The 20,122-nt window shown below is 36.9% G+C and overlaps 1 protein-coding gene across 10 annotated transcripts in view; it reads right to left on the minus strand.

The window, feature by feature from the left end:
* The window catches only part of PTPN3 (protein tyrosine phosphatase non-receptor type 3), a 137,616-nt gene that overhangs the window by 13,288 nt on the left and 104,206 nt on the right, over window positions 1-20,122 (minus strand). For 8 of the 10 annotated variants that reach the window (XM_068936208.1, XM_068936207.1, XM_068936204.1 and 5 more), the window contains 8 exons: window positions 19,199-19,397; window positions 18,132-18,209; window positions 17,182-17,238; window positions 12,428-12,584; window positions 10,598-10,761; window positions 7,491-7,581; window positions 7,161-7,222; window positions 4,682-4,828 (listed from right to left, as the gene is read on the minus strand). In XM_068936208.1, the coding sequence (XP_068792309.1) occupies window positions 4,682-4,828; window positions 7,161-7,222; window positions 7,491-7,581; window positions 10,598-10,761; window positions 12,428-12,584; window positions 17,182-17,238; window positions 18,132-18,209; window positions 19,199-19,397 (955 nt within the window). The remainder of the gene's footprint in view (window positions 1-4,681; window positions 4,829-7,160; window positions 7,223-7,490; window positions 7,582-10,597; window positions 10,762-12,427; window positions 12,585-17,181; window positions 17,239-18,131; window positions 18,210-19,198; window positions 19,398-20,122) is intronic. The other 2 variants (XM_068936206.1, XM_068936200.1) reach the window with 2 other exon arrangements.

The raw sequence follows: 20,122 nt of genomic DNA on the forward strand, positions 1-20,122 counted from the left end.
TAAAAAAGACATACTTTATTACATATATGCATATTTAAACATATTAAAAGTGAGATATTCTTTGAAGACAAAAATATAACATCCAGGCTCAGTGACATTAACGCCATTAACTTTAGTGGGTGGTTTGTGTGCATGCAAGTAAATACAAGGAAGCCTTAATTAACTAACGTGTTCCTTCAACCATTACATGCGATTCCAAAAGCGTTAAGAAGCACTGTTAAATGGGATAGGTCTATCAGCAAGCGTGGACAGAGGAGGGAACATGCCTTCTGTGAAAACCTGCAAAACACTGGTGATCTGGGATTGTTGTTTCTGTGTGCTGGTAAGGAATGGCTTTAACATCTGTTTTAATCAGCTGAAAAGCCCTGATCATGGTCGCACAGGGAAAAAAAAACCAAAACACTTTAATACATGTTTTAAAGGGGTCTTTTTAAAGAGGTTGCCAACTTTTCATTTGGATGAGATGCGTCAGGATGGTTATTTTGAACGAGAACATCCCTTTCCTCTGAAAGGGAAAGGAGAGAGAAAAATGGAAGAGGTTCTCACTCAACTACAAGAACATCCTTTTGTTGGCCTTGACAAACATGGTCTTGGCTCACCAGCATCGTTACCAAAGCACCGCTGCCAAGGTAGCTTGGCTAGTTACCGCTTCAGTCATACACCCCTCTTTATGCATACCCCTACTTGTCTCCCCTTCTGTAATATACTGCACAATCAGAATTTCCCTCTATTCTCTTTCATTCAGAATCAAAATCGAGACAAAAAAGATGCTTTCTACTAAGACTGCTACCAATCATGCTAACGAATGAACTCACCCTGTGCTCTTTCCAGAGTTAGTGGCAGAGAATCGGCTTCTCCTCCTTCCCTGACTCAAATTTCCACAGAGGATTGTGCAGCTAAGATCCAGCCTCTATAGGTTGTCTGTATGTGCAGGCAGAGCAATCTAGCTCTTCGCCTACTTTCTTGAAGATTTGCACTTCAAAACCAACAATCTTTCTGGCATTTAATTCTCTTTACTGCTCTACTCAAATGGTTTAATTTGAAAAGCAGGGCAGAGTTGAGTGAATACATTTTTAACTCACATTCAGTCACAAACACTGAACTGAGTATCAAGGCTACTACACATTGCACAACACTGTAGTAGAAAACTCAACCTGAGAATGCTATACAGTTTTACAAAGTAGTCATAAGATGTCAGTTACAAAGAGGTAAATGCTGCCAGACACTATGTTAACAGAAAGAGCAAGAAAAAACTGGGAATACGCAGTCCAGGTTTTTACGCACTGCACAGAGAAAATATGCACTGCCAGAATTAGAAGTGGCAGGTAAAGATATCTGGACATATCTGTACGAACTCAACCATATCCAAGCACGCCTGTTAACTTAGTTTTAGCAGAGGAAGTCGTCTGGAGAGATTGGTACAGGTCAAAATCTAGAAAGAAGGCATAGAGAGAAAGGAGGGCAGTCTTGGGTCTTACAGTTAGAGAGAGCTGAGCTGAACTCAATAAAACAGAGCACTGCCAATTTCCTTACCTACAGAAGGGGTCATAAACAGCTAGTCTATTCTTATATATTGTTTTAATATAGAACGAACTCTAAAAGTTGAAAAGAATACATGTGCTCTATGAAAACGTTATTAAAAGCAGACAACTATCTCCAAAAAAATAACTCATCATATAGGCACAATGACCAATTCTAAGTCTTTGCTCTCTTCCAGGTTTGATATATAAAACATGGCTGAATTTTAAATACTCAAATTTTAAATACTTTACAAAAAGAAATTAATAGAGTAAACTCCAAATCCCTTAGTGAAGAAACCTTTAACAGACATTGTTTTTCATGAGACAACAGTCAGATCTTGGTATACATGCAGAAGCAATAAAATATGTCAGTAAGAGAGACTTGAAAAATTTGGGGAAGGTCCAGTAGAGGTCCACCAAGCTGATTAAAGCATTGGAAGACTTGACATATGAAGAAAGGTTGAAGGAATTGGGTTGGTCTGTTTGTGCTGGTTTTGTCAGTAATTAGCTGAGCCACTAGTGTCATAAGTACTCTATTTCTAAATTTAAGGGTAGGTGGGAGACTTCAGTAGAGCCCAAGTACTGTGCATTAGCAAGAAAAAGCAAGCAAAGGTGAGAACCAGTCTGTCCTCCCTATTCCAACCCTGCAGGCCCACAGCTGAAGGAAAGAGCACAACTCCTTTTCTGTCTACTGATGCTCAGAGGCTGATCTTCAGATCTCTAGCACTCTACTGTTTCAACTGCAATATCTTTATCTTTTGTGCTTGAACTTCTGAAGATAGGTACACATCTAGTCAGTGTAAAATGCAATTTTTTGTAGAAATATGAATGCCAATATCTATTAATGATTTTCAAAGGTAAGCTTAGAGTAGTGCTGATGACAGAAAACTTGCTTCCTAGCTGATGAAAGGATGAACCATTGCAGAATACACGGGACTTGAGGAAAAACTACTCCACTGAGATACTAGTTCAATGAAATCCTTGTCCACCGAAGTCATCGCAAGTTGACCCATCAGAGGGGCCAACATTTCATTCTAATATTTTCATCTCCCAGTTCTGCGACTTCACTCTTGTAAAATTAATTGACATGTTAAATATAAATGAATTAGTTTCCAAGTATGAGTCCATAGTACTTATGAAAAAAAGTGAAATAAAGAAAAAATCTAGCTGAGATATAGGAAAACGCAAGGGAATCACGTGAAATGATCTTGAAACAACTCCCCGGACACTGTACTTAAAACTAATTTAATTTTCTTTGGGGGGGGGGGTGGGGGGGGGGGGAGGGAAGTGCACACACACACACACGCAGTGCTAAAACAGCTGAGATAACTGTCCTCTCTAATGCCTACACACTGTAATAACTTAGTAGCTAAAAAAAAAAATCCAAAAAAAACCCCAAACAAGCAAACAAAAAACCCCATAGCCCAAAATTGGTATTCCCAATGTGTTCATATTTCACCTTTTGTTAATTGGGATTCCTTATTCATTTAACAACATTGCTTGTACAAACAACTTTTGGCTTTTTTGAACTAACACACAGTGGTTGAAGCTGCAAATCTTGAAATGTTAAAATCTCTTCATTCTTCCTATTTTAGGGCTCAGTTTTCACAAAAAAATTTAGTCAAATTTTGACCATTATGCCTGAAAATTTTACTATAGCTGTCTACCTGAAATAGTTTCTTCTTTAAATTTAAGCCAAAACAGTGCAGCCATTTCTAAAGAGTAACATTATCAGGAAAAAAAGCTCTTTCTGCTGTCATACAAATCTTGTAGCATCACTCAAAAGAGATATTCGAGACTCTAAAGCCCCCAGAGTTTTGGAAAAATCTTGACATTTGGCAGTGGGGTTACTCTATCAAGAACATAAATCATTTGCTATCCCCTGAAAATTCACTACAAACTGGCCAGAAAATAGAAAAGGTCTTTGAAAGTAATAAAAATTGGGGAGGGTAGGGGGGTAGTGTGTTGTATACATGCAAAAAGTAAGACAGAGGTTAGCAGCAAATTATCTTGAAGGTTGCCACTCGCTGGGCACGTTATGGACAAGTATTGGCCTATGCTTTTCCTCAAAACAACAAGAAAAAGAAAGCAGGAAGATATTTTGACTGCAATACAGAGGAAAGATGAGGGTATGCCAGAGGATGTTCAGTAAAATATCTGCTCCTGTGAATAACTGTGTAACGTAACCACAGGTAAAATATGTTACTTTGCAGTCCCATGTGTCTTATGTGTATTTTACTGCGGAATTGCCTTCCACCCCCTAAGTGATGCTACTTACTTCTCAATCATTATGCTATCTAGGACTTCAAATATTCACTCTCAAATAACCTACTTCCAAAACTATCATTTTTTGACTGGGATGCAGGATAAATTTGATAGTGTAGGATAGATCCCATAGGAGGTACAGATAAAAACTATAGTGATAACATACAGAAGTCATTTTCTTCTCCCCATCTTAAAAACTGTTCAGTTTTTAGCTTCCAAAACTTTAAAAGCAATCACTTTACATATGTCAACCACCTAACAACTTCACTTTTAAAACTAGATGTATTAAAATCAAAATGTAACAGCATATACCAGATACTGCTTTAATTTTCACTGTATTATACTGAAATCAATGGAATGTGAGAATTCATGTGAAGAGAATTAACAGTTATCAAAGCAACTTAAGGAAAGAGAGCCTACAACAAATAAAATTAAGTAGGCTAAATTCTGACTATCGGCACGCTAAAACTAATAGCTATTAAAACAGCAAATTCCACTCTCAAGCCACACTGCAAGTAAGTTTTGCTCAGCCTGCTCAATACTCCCAGATATATGTCTGCTGAATTCCTTGGGGGAGCACCCACAACGTGGAGCCCAGTTCTCCCAGTGGCAGGATAGCACGCAGTACCTGGTTGACCAGCAAAACTGGAGTCAATGTAGTGATCTCCATTTATCAGACAGCTGGTTTGTAGGTTGGTTTGTTTTTAAAGCAGCATAGTAAAACAAAGCAAACAGAGAGTATTTGTTCCTCTAAGTAACTCAGAAAGTCCGGCCTTCAGAGAAATGATTCAGCGCAACAGGATGGCCTTTTGGGGGGTTATTAATCATAACAGTGGAAAAGTAGTTTAAAGGCAGAGTATAGTTCTTCAGTGTACAAATTACCTGAACACACTTACCCGTCCTCGTTCAGTGAGAGTTGTCAACATGATGATCAGTGATAACTTGTGATCCCAGACTACTTGCCAGAAATGAGCACACGTGTGTGGAAGAGGCCCTTGAGTAGCAATGTACCTGTTCACAATGCCCACAGCAGGAATTTCCATCTACAAAGAGAAAGAAAAGCCCTGTGTAAAGTTTGCTCTTACTAACAAAGTGCTGGTTTTTCATTTAGCATTTCTTTCAAACAGAGGAAGCTGAGAGGAGATTAAGAAAGCAAGGTGAGAAGATTATCAAGATCATAATTTGATATTTGATAATCTCTGAATAATCATTAAAAACAGATGAAAAATATAAGCTATAACTTTGTACTTGGGCATGTATGTAATTTTTCTACTTTACAGGTCTGTACAAACCAGTATTTTCAACTCGAGAAGAAATCTTCAAAGTGACAAGTACAGTACAAAACCTTCAAGATTTCCCAAAAAAGAGATACCTATATAATTGGAAAGATAACCATTTCAGTCCATCAATGTTGTGTTACTGATATCCTGAAGAGGGTAAAAAACCAGCTTCACCCAGTTTGGCCTTCTCCAGTAAAAAAAATAAGTAATTTAAATAAATACTTCTCTTGAATACTACCGCCAACAGCTAGATATCCTGTAACCTGTGCATTTTTGCTTGTTCGTAACTCTAGTTGTGTCTGGATGGGTGCCAATTACTGCTTTTTTTCAATTAAAATTAATAAGCCTTGATCTGAATTGAAATGAAGCGTCCCTTTAGCACAAAGAAAATCAGGTGTTGATGCATGGAAGGTGGCAGTGACAACTCCACTGGAATGATCCACCTCCTGCTCTGTAACACTGAGCAGAGTCCTATTCACACCTGTCTGTCCCATGTTGACATTTCCCTCTTTGTTTTAAGGCTAAGTGATGTTTATTCCTTCTCTATGCTATACATCAATTGCAGAAACATGTAGTTCATTTCTAAAAAAAAAAAAAAAAAAAAAAGCCCTCCTACATTGCACTGACCTAAGATAATTTATCTCAAAAAAAAAAAATCAATTTTTCTTCATTACCATATTAAATTACAAAAACGGATGACAACGTGCCTGCTAGCATGGCAGCTTCAGGCTATTCAGGCTTCTTGCTTTACTTAGTACTTCTATCAAGAGAATCCTTCTATCTGACCTTATTCTAGAAACTCCCAATTTGGCATTTAATTTACAATGAAGCATCTACAAAGCTGGCCCAGGCATTCCCTAAGAGGAAAAGAAGGTACATAGACAGAAATACTATAGATACCGTAGTCCATCCTGAACTAGGAAGAGCTGATTAATAGTGAAGCAAAAATAAATTTGAAAAATTGAAACCGAAAAGCACTCTGAATTTTCTTTAATATTTACTAAGGAATAATTGCAAGGCATAGCAGAGGCACACTAGCAAAATTTGTGCACTACCTGACACCAGGTACAGTAAGTTAATAGTTCATTTAGGTGTTTAACATATGAATCTGACACACAAACGTATCTTCAGCTCCTCGCCTCCTCCTCCTTTTCCCTGCCTCCTGGTGTACACACGATTATGGCAATTAGATCTCTGGTTTCTCATCTGGACCCATCACAGCATGGCTGGTAGGCCCTAAGTGATTCTAGGGGTAAAAAGGCTCGGTTTTGAGCTATATGAGAAAATCTAAGCATTTGCAAAATAAAGAGAAAAACATTCTACAGAAGGAACTATTGATCAGAATTGGATCAAAATGTCAATTTCATCCCCATTTTGAAAAAGACTGGTCCTAAATATTCAAAATTAGGAAGTAAATTTTAAAAGATACACATTTTAAATATACAATAAAAGACTATGGGAAAAACAACACATTGGAAAACATATCCAACCAATAAGAATGGCTCAACTGTTTCCTGTGATTCTGTGGAATTCATTCAGAATTCAAAGTTGGTAACAAATATTTTAAGCAATGCTAAAACATTTTTATCCTGCAAGACTGTGCTTCAACACGAAAAAACTTTCAGTAACTAGGAAAAAGCTACAAGAGAGATTTAATCATTTCATGAAATGAACGCATGATTATTAGCCACCACAAGGAAAACAACTGAAAGTAATCTTTCTTAACAATACCAAAAATTTCAGCTTAGTTTGAAATGCTATTCATTTTTTCAGGTTGCAACGTTACTCATTTCCTCAGGTCTACGTAAGCAGATAAATACTCAATCTCATAAAATTATGTGATGTGGTATATGAAAACAAACAATTTTCATTGGTTAAAGACCCTATGCATATCATAATAGCTTCCATGTGCTTTAATCTGCTGTCTGTCAGGATGGCTACTTGTTTAAGATGAGGGAGATAATTTTTTACATTGTTTATGAATCCCCTTCCCCAAAAATCAAATGAAAATCCCTCACCTTTAAAAACGCTAAGCTTAGTCTGCTATTTCTATATTGTATTATAGACATGGTGAATATGGAGGTCTCTGACTTACGTTCACGTAATTCGCATTAATGTAATCTTCATCTCCCTGCAGTATTATTCTTGTGGCATCATCTGCACACAAAAACAAAGAGGGAATCAAATTAACAGCTGAGTGGCATGCTTTATTACGCCCTTTTATTAAGTCAAACATAGGAATTGCAAACACACAAACAGCAGAGTACAAAGTAAAACAGATCATCTTTTATAAAATAAAATTATATAACTGATTATGTAATGAAATCTTTAATCAGGAAGTTCAAAAGTTCAGTACAACAGTTTTACAAAACATCATTTAGAAGCTAAAACAAAAGAAGGCTGAAAAGCTGCATTTAATACTCACAAGGTAGAACATCTTTGTATCGATTTTTGTCCATATTCTGAGGTACCTTTGCACATGTAACAGCCAACCCTGGCTTCTTTCTATAAAGTTGCTGCAATATAGAATGAAAAAAAAAAGATAAGAATTGAGGAATACAGTTATGTTATAAAAAACTAAATAGATTCACATGAAGATGCACAGTCCCAAAAAACCTGCAAATTCTTTTCTTTAATCATTTTCCTAACCATCTGCAAATTTCACCTAGGAATTCTTCTTTTTTTTTTTTTATGTGAAAAGAATTTTTATTGTTGCTACCTGGTCCATCACCATCTCTAGATGAATTGGGGGGGGGGGGGGGGCAGAAGGAGAATAAAACAAAGAAAGGAAAACGTGAGTTATTGCTCCAAAGCAATTGTTTCCCTACAAGCCTTACTTTTTCTTAAAACAGATACCACAGAATTATGGGCTAGCTAGAAGGGAAACTGAGGATGGGGGTTGAAGAAGCGAGCAACAGAACACACCCAAAGAAAAATGTAACAGTTAAAGAGTGATATTTCCTAGAGTTAACTGTAATAAAAAAAATTCAAACTTTTGACTCTCTGGACTAAAACCACCACATTCAATCTTGTAAGTACTTTAAAAGCAAAGCTTCAATATATCACAAACTCTTAGTAGGTAACTGCTCTCCTTTTAGGCCAAGCCCTACTTTGTAAACTTTATCTGGAGTAAGCGTGGATGTGAAAATGTATAACCAAAAGTTCTAATGTCTAAACGCATGAAGAGTATTGTATAAGGCAACAGAAGGTACTGGAAAAAAATAAAGTACTGCAATGATGCAATTGTTTTTATTGTATTACATTCAGATGGAAAGCACTTACAACTCTATCATTAACTAGGTCATGCCAGAGTTAAGTACTTCACTGAACGCTTAAAGTTTATTTTGTGTGTGGAACCATGTTCTGAATCCTCATTACAGTGCAGGATATCATACAGACTAAAAACAATAGGGTGCTGAAAAATGTTCTATTTAGGTTAAAGGAGAAGGAATAATACACAAAGGTTATTCCACTGTAAGGTTTATGGAACTCTAATGGTCAGCATCACAGCTCACCACACATTTTTCAACCTGAACAGCATAAGCAAGGGAAGAAGTCATTTGGGGAGGGATCTTAATAATACATATAAAAAAAACCCACCCACCACCTAGCAGTTAGAATGCAAATTCAAATTTACAGAGCCAAGTTGAGATTTCTAGGTTTTGTTGGAGACAAGAAAGAATATTCAATGTTGAGTACTGTGGCTTGGTTAACATTCATTTGCCATAGACAGACTTCTTAAATTCTGTCTGGGTGGAAATAAAACGGAGGAGGAAGACATTAGAGAAAAACTTGATATATCAAAGTATACAGGCTAATTAGTTATTTTATTAACATGAATGGAGAGATTGGGAATTACCAGTGGTGATGACATGACACTGCAATGGTCTCTGCTTCTGAAGAGCGCTAAAACATCAGTTAATGCAAAGCAAGAAGGCCACTAAGCTGCTACTTAGTTTATTAGATGTATCCACTGATATATGAATTTTAAAATGCGTTAACAACTAAGATAACAAAATAAAAAAGGACTAATAAGTCTTCCTCCTAAACTTAAATTTATTAATGATTTTGTAAACAAAAAAAATCCCTAAAACCTCCCCAACCCCCCCTCCCAAAGGAAAGAAACAACCAAAACTGAGAGTAAAGATGTTTACATGGGGTTTTTACATTAAGTGATATTATAGTTTCAAAATGGTTACAGAATTAATAGAGATTAATTCAGTAATAACAACTGAATTCACCTACAACAGTAATCACATAGGGAATTCCTTTAAAAACTTCCCAAACTCTAGGGAAGTAATGTATTTATTTCATATTTTTGGAGTTACTGTTTCAGTAGTTAACAGACACATCATTATCACAGATTGCAAACAACATTGTGGTTTTCTGAAAGCTGATATATGAACCATGAAGTCTAGAATTCCTTAAAAAGGGTAATCTCAGGTCTCAGAAATCTTGGGAACAGAACAGACATCATAAAAGAAATGGTTATGCAATAAATCAATCTGACTCTTCAGCTACCACCATTAAATCCTGTGGTATTTTTTAATAACAAAGGAAAAATATCAAAACCGGAAAAAATGCATTGCTGTTCTACAAGTTTTCAGGTTCAGAAAAAGATTATTCCCTATCTCATGATATAATGTTAATAAATTCTAACAACCAGGGGTCTCCACAGTTACTATAAATGTTTGGACCCCCAACAGCAAAAGGAATGCAAATATACTTACATTGTACTACCCCTCCACTGGAGGGGCAACCCAAAACTATCTTTTCCAATTCCTTATTTTAACTACGAAGATATTAATTTAATAAACTACACAAACATTTTATTAGTCAGTTTTCTGTTAGCGTTCCTTGCTAACACTGAATAACAAACACTAATGAATTAAACTATACAGAAGCTCCCAAGTCTCACTCTATTATATGGGGGAATCTCACCTAGTAAATAATTTGTCCAAGGCATAACCATCAGTGTTTTAGAACACCAGGGAAAAACACCTCAGAACCAGACTTTCCAAACTATCCTTTAAATAGAAATTAACCTTCCAACACTGATGTAAACCTCTAGGAAAAAAAAGAGCAGGAACAGTTAAGTTGCTGCTGTTATTCCGTCAAAGAAAGCAAAACATGAGAACTAACCTAAGGGTATAAAAGATGTTTAAGAAATTTCATTGAGTAGCACAGGAGAAAGAACCAAATTACAAGCAAGATTGACCTCTGTCAAAACTCCACTATTTTACCCAAAAAAGAAAAAAAAAAATTAATTTAGTCAGCTTTGGGTAATTGAGCTAAAAATTTGTAAATTAAAACAAATTCTTCTAAGCAGATGATGTTTTGTGCAAGACTTACTCTCCCCTACTTTAAGCAGGGAAGGGTGAAACTGATATACAAGTCATACGCTTGCTCCCTTGGGACAAGACTGAACATGAGCAATAAAAATTCCAAGTTATTTAAGCCCTTACATTACTTGCTGGTCACAGCTATTGGTCTGTATTAATGGCATTTGGGAATTGAATATTACCTACCTACCTCAAACTGAATAAGGACTGTCCCACTTTCCAGCCCTTTCTTTAGCTGTTCCATAGACTCCTCCAGTGTATCACCATATTCGGAACAGTTAGGAAGAAGAGATTCGGACATATTCTGGGAATCAGCTTCATCTTCTGATTTGGGCTCCACAAACTGTTTCACTACTGGAACACGTATAGAAAATTAAGATCCTCTACATACAGCGTTAGTGTGTTTGCAACACTTCTATTAAAATTTACCAGATTGTAAGGACAAAGTTCACAAAGAGGAGGCCTGGAGCAGACTACAGAAAGCAAATACCAGTAACAGATTCAACAGCATTTTTGTATGAACTAAGCTACTGTAGAAGCTACTAGGAGTCAGAGGCCGTCATAGCCTTTACAAAAAATGAAACTCCTCAAGGAACCTAACTATGAAGGCAATAACCTGACATCTAAGCGCAAAGAGTTTCTTGCTGCAGTCTAGTCTTACTGAATGAACTGCTTGACAGGCTAATGGCTCACAACGTCCACCAGAGTAAAAAGGAAATAATTTTTGCCTAAGAAGTTTCAGAATATAATCAACGTTCTGAACTCATGAACTCTGAGTAGAACCACTGTTTCTCTGTGAAAGCCATCATATCACTGAAGATGTCCATCTACAGGTGTTCTCTGCAGTGATCAGAATGGCTTATATCTCTCAGATAACAGAAAACGGGGGGCTGTTCACACTCATGACTATACAAATGATTGACATGGGACCGCAATCTTTAGGAAAGGGCAGAGACTTTTCCTATCCCCAAGCAGACGCAGGACTAGAACAGTTAAGGAAAGACCAGATATAGCAAAGTGCCAGTAGAGAGGCCTGGCATAATAGCAGCAGGACTGTGTTCAGGGATAGCAAGACCAAGAGCCCATCTGCCTTCCTAGAAATCTATGAAATTTAAAATAAAGCAAATGTTGCAGAGGAACATAACATTCAGGTCATTTTTTTCCCTCCTGCTCCCTAGTGATGCATAATCACTGCAAATTTCTAACTCATAGTGTAATTAGAAACTCTGTGCAAAACCCTTCCGTACGCATCTGTGCTAGTTAAGGTCTATTACAGCTCCTAGAAAATAAATTATAAACCAGAAGTTTCACAGCTTTCAAAATCTCTTGGGGATCGGCTTATGTTTAAGTACAGAGCAAGTATGAGAGTGAGCAGGATGGGTCCCTGGAGACAGGCAGTTGGGCTATGAGTTCCAGCTCCCTTGAGGCGTCCATAGCCAGTATATCAGTAACTCAAAAGTTAAAATAATGTCCCTTGAATGAAACGCAGCATCTCAGCAGAACTCTGTTTAAAATACAAAGCCTTAAGACCCTACATAGATCAGAGACTGTTTCCTATTTGCTGATAACAACTTGGTGAGTAGCCAGCACAAGTCATCAAGCTCATTATTGTCGGATAACATCTATTATAAAAATGAAAAAAATGCCCATTTGATTTCTGTTTTACTGTTTAAGTGTTCTATGGAATAAAAATGGATATTTGCAAACCTAGAACTAAGGATTAATTAAATTATTTTACATTTACAAAATAAGAACTTTTTCAAGAAACCATTTATTCTTACGGATTGTAGAGTTTAAATTAAAGAGAAATTCTAACTCAATATATTCTCTGCTGTAATGGTAAGAGGCTACTGCTAAAACAACTTATGCTAGAAATTCAAATGCAGGGAGATCTCCTTTTTAGCGCAGACCTAGTCTCAGTGCACTGACATGCATTTACGTAAACAGAAGAGGGGACACAACAAAGCATGACTGCAGCAGTCTCAAACACATTAAAAGTAAATAAAATTAGTACAGTTACCTTTCCGCCTGACCAAAAGCGCGAGCTCTCGTGTGTGAGATTCTCTGCTGGCTTTTATAAACATTACCACCTGGTCATGTGTATGCTCTGAGATATCTCGGCCATTAATTAATACTATGTGATCACCTTCATTCAGTTTTGGAATGCATTTATCAGCCTGTTTCAAGACCAAAGAAACACATTAATACCATCGCATCCATCACATAAGGAAGAACAAATTAGGGTATTAAGTTCATCATATAAGCAAAGTCTTCAGACTTATCCTGACAGAGTTTCATCGCCTGCATTATCAGTTTTATCAGAGGATTCAGATCTATGGCTGTGTTAACGGCTTCAAAGCCTCCCGATGAAGACAAGAAACAACTCAGACAGCATACTGACAGCTATAAAAAGATGTTTTTAATCAAGCAGCCATCACCAGATTGCTTTTAAAGATCTACACTTCAGACTGAGTCTGAATAGCCAATAGCTAAAATCTATTTGCAAATTAATTTCTGGAAAACAAGCTTTGGGCACATAAGATAACACAGATTAAATTATTTAGAGAACAAACTTCAATTTTTGTGCAATACGTATTGAAAAGTAACAGCCATAAAAAATCATGTTTGGAAACTGAATATAATTTATGTAACATGACATTCCCCAAACTCACTTTTCTATTGAGAGTTTTTTTAAAAAACTAAATCCATGCACATTTGGTATTTTTGTTACCAGATTCTTGTTCAAGAAGGGAAAACTCATCAAGTGCTGCCTACAGATAGAGAGCATTCCTCCCATCAAAGCTGTAATAAGGAGATGCAGGTCTTGACTCATGATGCTTACAGTACTGTGCATTTGCGACAAATTCTATTGCTGCCTCTGCTGCAGAGAGCACTAAAACAAAGTTGCCTCCATTCCAAATTACAAGTCACATTATTGGTATCATCTTGTCCTGGATTAGACAGCTGCTAACCTCAAGGGTATGTTTGGCTTTTTTCTGTCACACTTCTGAGTATATTTTGCTCCAAGTCCAATGCAAATTAATTCCAGCCACGGTCAGACTACAAGTGAGCAAGATTCGACAACCTTTGAAGAGTGCCAAGTAGCATGACTATTTTATTTTCAAGGCCATCCTGAATTTTATTTTGTCTAGGAAACACCCAGCTACGCAAAAGTGATGTACTTAGGCATACACTCCATTTTATATACTTTATATGAATAATATATACTCTGTTGCAGCCTGCTATACTCTATTCATAATTGCTTCCCGTCTTCAACACTAGCACAGGTTCTCTGAACTTTATTTATCCAATGTTCTCTACCAAAAAACAAAAGGTGAGCAAGGAGTTATGATTAGTCCTCTCCTCCTGATCCTTGTTATGCCTTACAGAAAGCATGGATAGCTTCTGAGGTAAGTTTCAGTGATGTACTGTATCACCAAGTAACAAACGGGAGACGAGAGGAAAGAGAGGTGATGACAGAACCTACAGGAAGAAAAAAATGCAGAAAAAAAAGTAGAAGAGAGGATATGAAGAAGTAAATAAGTCAGGAACTATGTGTGCCAGGGAAAAAAGTAAAAGAGGAAAGAAAACTTGAAATGTGCATGAGAATCAAAAAAGGAAAAGAAAAAAAAAAAGGCAAAGAGAAAAAGAAATGTATGCAAGAAGTAAAAACCCACATAAAAAAGCTGCTTAAAAACCTTCCAAGAAATAGCTTCCCCCAACTTTTTCTAAAGAAAGAAGGAAAGAAAATAAGGAAAAATGGGAAAGATAAAAAAAAATGAACAAGAGACAAAGAAATGCAAACAGAGGACGAAAGGAATTTAAAACAGCCATGATCTTAACATCGATTTAGCTACCTATTCATAGCTCCTCAGAAGAGCACCTACCACACTTGGTTCATTTTCTGATGGTAACGCTGAAGAATGCAACTGTGAACAATTGATTTATTACTCTGAGATATTACTGCTAGTCGTATTTGAAAAGATAAATGATATATAGAACATATCAGTCATATAGACCTTATCAGGCCAGTCTGAGAGCATCAAGAAGTCAACAAGAATATAAAGGGAAAGGTTCCTGTATCTCCTATATTTGTGCTTAATTTAGACTTCTTGGCTGGTCGCTGGCTGCTATTCTTTGTTACAAGGGGAGATGAATATCTATGCTCAAAGAAACAGTGTTAATCATGTTAATCATGTTAATGTCTCAGTCATCTCTCTTGCTTGAATCACCCAACTGTACAAAATATATTTTGAAAGGGGATTAATTCCTTCCATTTAAGCATAATTTGTAGATTTTTCAGATACCAAGCTTTTCTAGACAATTATGTCAAAGGCTTCCTATCCTATCGACACCCCCTATGTTTCATTTTATGAAACACTGACACACTCTATGTTTGTTTTATGCTAATCACTCCGTTCTCGGCTCCTAGAAGCATGCATACTATTTTTCAATCAGAAGATCTATTAATTACAGCCATAATGACTACTTTATCACCTTAGGATATTAATATTTGTGGGGAAAAAAAATTAGTATTGAGCTTCCATTACAAATACCAGCTCTAATAAATGATTTTTCTCCTTTAGATTTATGCTCTCTCCCACTTCCTTCTCCTATTCTGTCCTCTCCCCAAATCCTTCCAGTGTTCTAGAATGCCGCTGCTTTGGAAGGAGACTTTAAAAAGACTTTAGGATGGGGAAAGGAAAACATTGTCTTATTTTAGTGTGTAGACTTGTCCTCCCTCCCCACCACCAAAAAGACAGAGATCTTTTTGGAGGAAAGAGGAAAAAAAAGAGACTTACGAACCTGAGAAGTAATATTAGCATTTACCGAATAGCATCCCTGAGGGCAATTTGCACGGTAATGAGTAAATCCAGAGCAAGTTAAAATACTAGCAAATACAACGAAGAAATAGTAACGCTGAGGTTCTGTGTAGTTAAAATGACCTAAAAATGCATTCCACATACCACTGAACTTGAACTTTGAAGTGTCAGCTACATTTCATTAAGCAGTCAAGACCAGATGAATTTCAGTTTATGGAAAACAATAACACCAATGTTAATATTGCTATGCTCTAAAAATAATTATCTCTCTCTTTTACCCTTGCTGCAACATGAAGTGATTTCTATAGCATTGCTGTTGAGTGAAATTTGTTAGATAACAGTTCCCAGTTTATTCCCTGACCCTTAAAAACTTTTAACTTGCTTGGTGGCTTAGCAGGCTAGAGAGCCAATTGGTCATTTGGGTCTATGCCTACTAACTGGAGACACTCAAAGGAGGTGTGTAAGTTAGAAGTCCAGTCGCTTCCATTCCCTTTCCAGTCAAAGGGAAAAAAAGATCAACGCTTCCCAGAAGACAATCTGAATCTGCCAAAGGAAATCACTGCCTCTGGAGAAGCCTTTCTTTCTTTAGCTGACTGTGGAATGAACCTGCTGCTTCTACATAATTTTCATCATCTCAAATCACCCTTAAGGAATTAGCTAGACTGAACATGAGTCTTCTTAAGGACATTTTAATTTTCACTTAGGAAATCTAAATTATAATGATAATTTCCTATTACTCTTCTATCCAAATAACTATTGTAGTTCATAAAGGAGTTTTGCACACTGTGCAAGTCTAGCCACAAAACCATAAATGGGACAGAAAAAAACTTCCCACAATCTGTTGTACCTCGATTTACATCATGACATTTAGATATCATTCCTGTGACCGCTTACCAAATTTCAAGAGTCTGCAATATGGAGAGCACACCAGATTTTTCAGGATTAAGGCAGGAATATTAAGTTTGCACTGAGAGTGTTTTTGAGAGATGAGAAATACTTTGAAAGAAGGTGACTGGAAAAAAAAAAAAGCTTAAAATAAGATAGCATTTGTCCTCACAAATTTGTTATATTAATTATTCAGAAAAAAAATCACCAAGATGTTCTGTCACTGTCATTGTTTCACAATTCAACATAAGAATGCAAGAACGGTTGTACTGATTCAAATGAATGTTCCACTCATCTCCAGTGGCAGCCATAAGCAAAACAAGAACAGTGCAAACAGGTATTCCTTTCCAGGATACTCTCCCATCCTACAACTGATTTTAGCTCCCCGGGTTTCCTTTACCTGTTGTAGTTTGTCTATTCAGTAACCTTCAGCAGGTTTTTCTCCCAAGAATTTGTCAAGTCCTTTCTGGACCCTATTTAAGTTTTCTTGTGCACAGTATCCTTTTTAAAGGAGTTCTATAGGTCTGCTATCTGATATGTGAAGAACCACTGCTTGTTATTTATTTTCAACCTGACTTTCACTGACTTAATTTGTTCTTGTACTGGAATCCCCTCGTTCTAGTGGAATCCCCCGCTATGTTTTTCACAATGGTCCTAATCTTGCAATTCTCTACTACATGTCCCTTTAACTGTTTTTTGTTTTTTTTGTTTTTTTTTGTTTTTTTTAGCTGTAGATGCCCAGACTACTTTTCTTTTAGGAACACTGTTCCATACCTTCAGTCGTGCCTGCTGCCCTTCAAACATTTTCCAATTCAAGATGTTTTTTGGGAGGACAAGGGGAAGCTTAAACAAACTATGCTTTCTACTGGTATCTTTTTTTGGCTAACAATGCCCGATCTTTTCATCTGTGGTTTAAGAAACCAGTGATAAAATTAATTTCTAAAGAGAAAAGCTCAGCTGCTATCTTGTACTGGTTGACGGTTTCCAAGTTTCTATGTGTAAAGACCTATGTGAGAGGGGAAGAGAGTAGCAAAGGAGGAGTTAAAAATTATAGCAATTTACTTACAGGTGATCCTGGAGTTATTCTTGACACCACTAACGGCATTTTTTGATCTACACCACCCTAGAAGAACGTCAAGTAAATAATGACTGTAAACAGCATTTAAAAACAAAAGTAGATGATTGCTGTGTTACACGAGGCCCATGCTGTGTCATTACAGACAGAGTCAGTAAGACTGACTTTTCATCAGTAAGTGGCAGGGTTATTTTTTTGTTTTTGAACTCACCAATTATTAATTTCCAGTAAATTAGGGCTAGTGAGGATGTTCAGTGTCTGCTTACCCACACATTTTAACACCAGCAGGCAATAAACAAATGAAATGCAGCATTTATCCTAACCCTACCCACCAAGTCGAATTAGGCATTTAAACTCACAAGGCAAACTGCATTCTTAGACATTGTGCTGAACCTGGAAGGGATCAAGTAGGATCCAGTGTCCAAAAAACTATACTCCCTTATTCCCTTTACATGACAAATTAAAGTTCTATCAGTGCACCACCAATAAATACCAAATGTGAGACCATCAACTTCAGCTCTTGATTTTACTGATACTATGGCTACTTCACACTACTCTGGCCACTTAAATTTTTACATTTCTAGTGTGTTTTTTTTTTTAACTTTTTTTTTTTTTTTAAATGTTGAGGCCCCATTTGCCAGAAGTTGATGCCTTAAACTAGGCTTCCAAGTGCATATTTAAGCAGCTAAATAGGCAGTCTGCTTGGGAAACACATCATTCCTGAAGTACAACTAAAGAATACAAAACTCGCAGAAACTTATTTTGGTAAATGTGGCTTTATCATTTAAGAATCAGGCTGCCACTTCTACAAATTCTTTGTTCATAAGAAATCCATGTAGGATATACCGCTTTCCCCAAACCATCCCATTAAAAATGAAAAATAATATGTCAAAGCATGAGATCTATATAAACCCCTTGAAAATAAAAGATTGCTGTTTTACCTTTAGATTAAATCCAAACTTCCCATCTTCATCTGGTGTGATACGCACCAAAAGTAAGTCTCCCTCAATTAGTTCATTCTGCAATATATATAAAGAAATATATTCCTAATTTTAAAGCTAAAATAGCAGCAGATTAGAATATAGTGTATCCAAATTTAGATATATTCTAGATGAACGCTATGTGTAAATCCACGTTTAAAAAAGGAAGAAGCTAAGATTACAGAATATACTCACTACTATAACCTTTTTCTTTCTTATTATTGTAAAACCAGCAACACATATCATGGTAAATGTGTTCAACGGTTTCTCTGTCCTAACCCTGTTACCCTCAGCTTTCTCTATTGATACCTCCATTTGAAATTTTCAGTATGTTGTCTTTGCTAAAGGTGACTTGAAAAAGAAAAAGCATTAAGCGTAATGCATTTGAAGAACTTTTACTGTGAGGACTATGAAGCAACTACTATTTCCCAATTCTTTCCCTATAAGAGAGGGCACTGTCACCTTCTGCAGGAGATCCCAGGTCAGACTAGCTAAAATCTGGCAGCAGCTACTGGGAAGGCAAGTTAGTAAGCTGCCACAGCACTACCGTGGCTGAAAAAAGTGGGGAGAAGTGATAGGCTACCATAAGACTAGTAGGGAGTGATTGCTCTCTAGCCACCTCAGGATTCAAAGTATGATTTTTTCCAAGTCCTAAAGAGGAAACGCTGGGGGTAGAGCAGAGTCGTGCTTGCTATCGAGACATAAAGCAGCCCGAGTTATCTCATCTTTCCATGAGGACAAGGAAATAGGACTCAATCACGCAAGAATTTCCCATTCCATTAGGAACTTTCCTGGCAGATGCTCCTGGAAACCTGGACTCTGCGAACCAGTGCAGTTGGCAGGCTTGCCCATCATATTGGGTACACAGCACTGGGTAAATCCGAGTAATAAGAAAAGATTTATCCTTATTAACGTGTAACATATGCTCTTCCTGCAATATAGCCACAATTTTTTTCGGGTTCTTAAACTACAGTTCAAAGCTACATTTAATACTAGTTTTGAATTTAAAATAACCCAACTGGACATACCTTATCACAGTAGTATTGACTGGAATCTTCTGTTAAGTGGCTTTTTGTAACGTTGTCATACGTTTCTAGGAACTGCTTATCCACTCCTTCCACTGGGTAAGGGCCCAAAAGGCTATCAACTCCACTGGGAGACGGAGACAAAGCTTTAGGTGAGGTATGGGTCAGAGAATTCTGAGTTGGACTATTTTCCAACACGTTCCTTCATTTAAAAAAGATAGATAAATATTAACAAGGTGCTACTGTCGAGAGTTTTAAGTTCAACAAGGTGAAACCTACAAATATACTGCCTACTTAGAAAAGAAGCCAGCTTTACACTTTAGACTTAATATCTGCTTCTTGTGATGCAAAGTAGCAAAACTGGAGGATGATCTAAGCATATCATTTGATCAGTGGACATCCAAAACTGGACACAAAACTAGACAAGTAGAAACATTATTAGCAAAATACCTGGAGGTTAGCAGTGAAAGATACTGTTGCAGTGGTACAGGAAATCACAGTAACCTGAAGGAAACAAGAGCTGAAACCCAGGGGCTTCAGTATGTCAGTTGCCAATCCTACCCATGAAAAAACTTAAGACAGTGATTCCACCGCAATTCTTGCAAAGTTCCAGCATACGCTTCATTCCTCCTATGGGTGCTATTTCAGCATTGCCCCTCTGAGAGAAGGCAGTTTGCAGAAAAGCCATGGTAAATTCCGCAAGAAATAAATGAGACAGCAAAGGGTTCAATGTCAGCTAATATATCCTTTAGTTGACGTAATAATAGAACCTTAAAATTCAGGAAATAAGGAAAAAAGTTGAGTAAAGTAAACGAATGCCTCAAATCTTCAAATTGGCTAAATTCTCTGGTGGTGCTCTATACACTTTAAAACGTTCACTTTATCTATATACACACTTCTGAAAAGGAAGAAATGCAGATCTCTGCC

Source organism: Struthio camelus, chromosome 2, assembly GCF_040807025.1.
Source record: "Struthio camelus isolate bStrCam1 chromosome 2, bStrCam1.hap1, whole genome shotgun sequence".
NCBI lineage: Eukaryota > Metazoa > Chordata > Aves > Struthioniformes > Struthionidae > Struthio > Struthio camelus.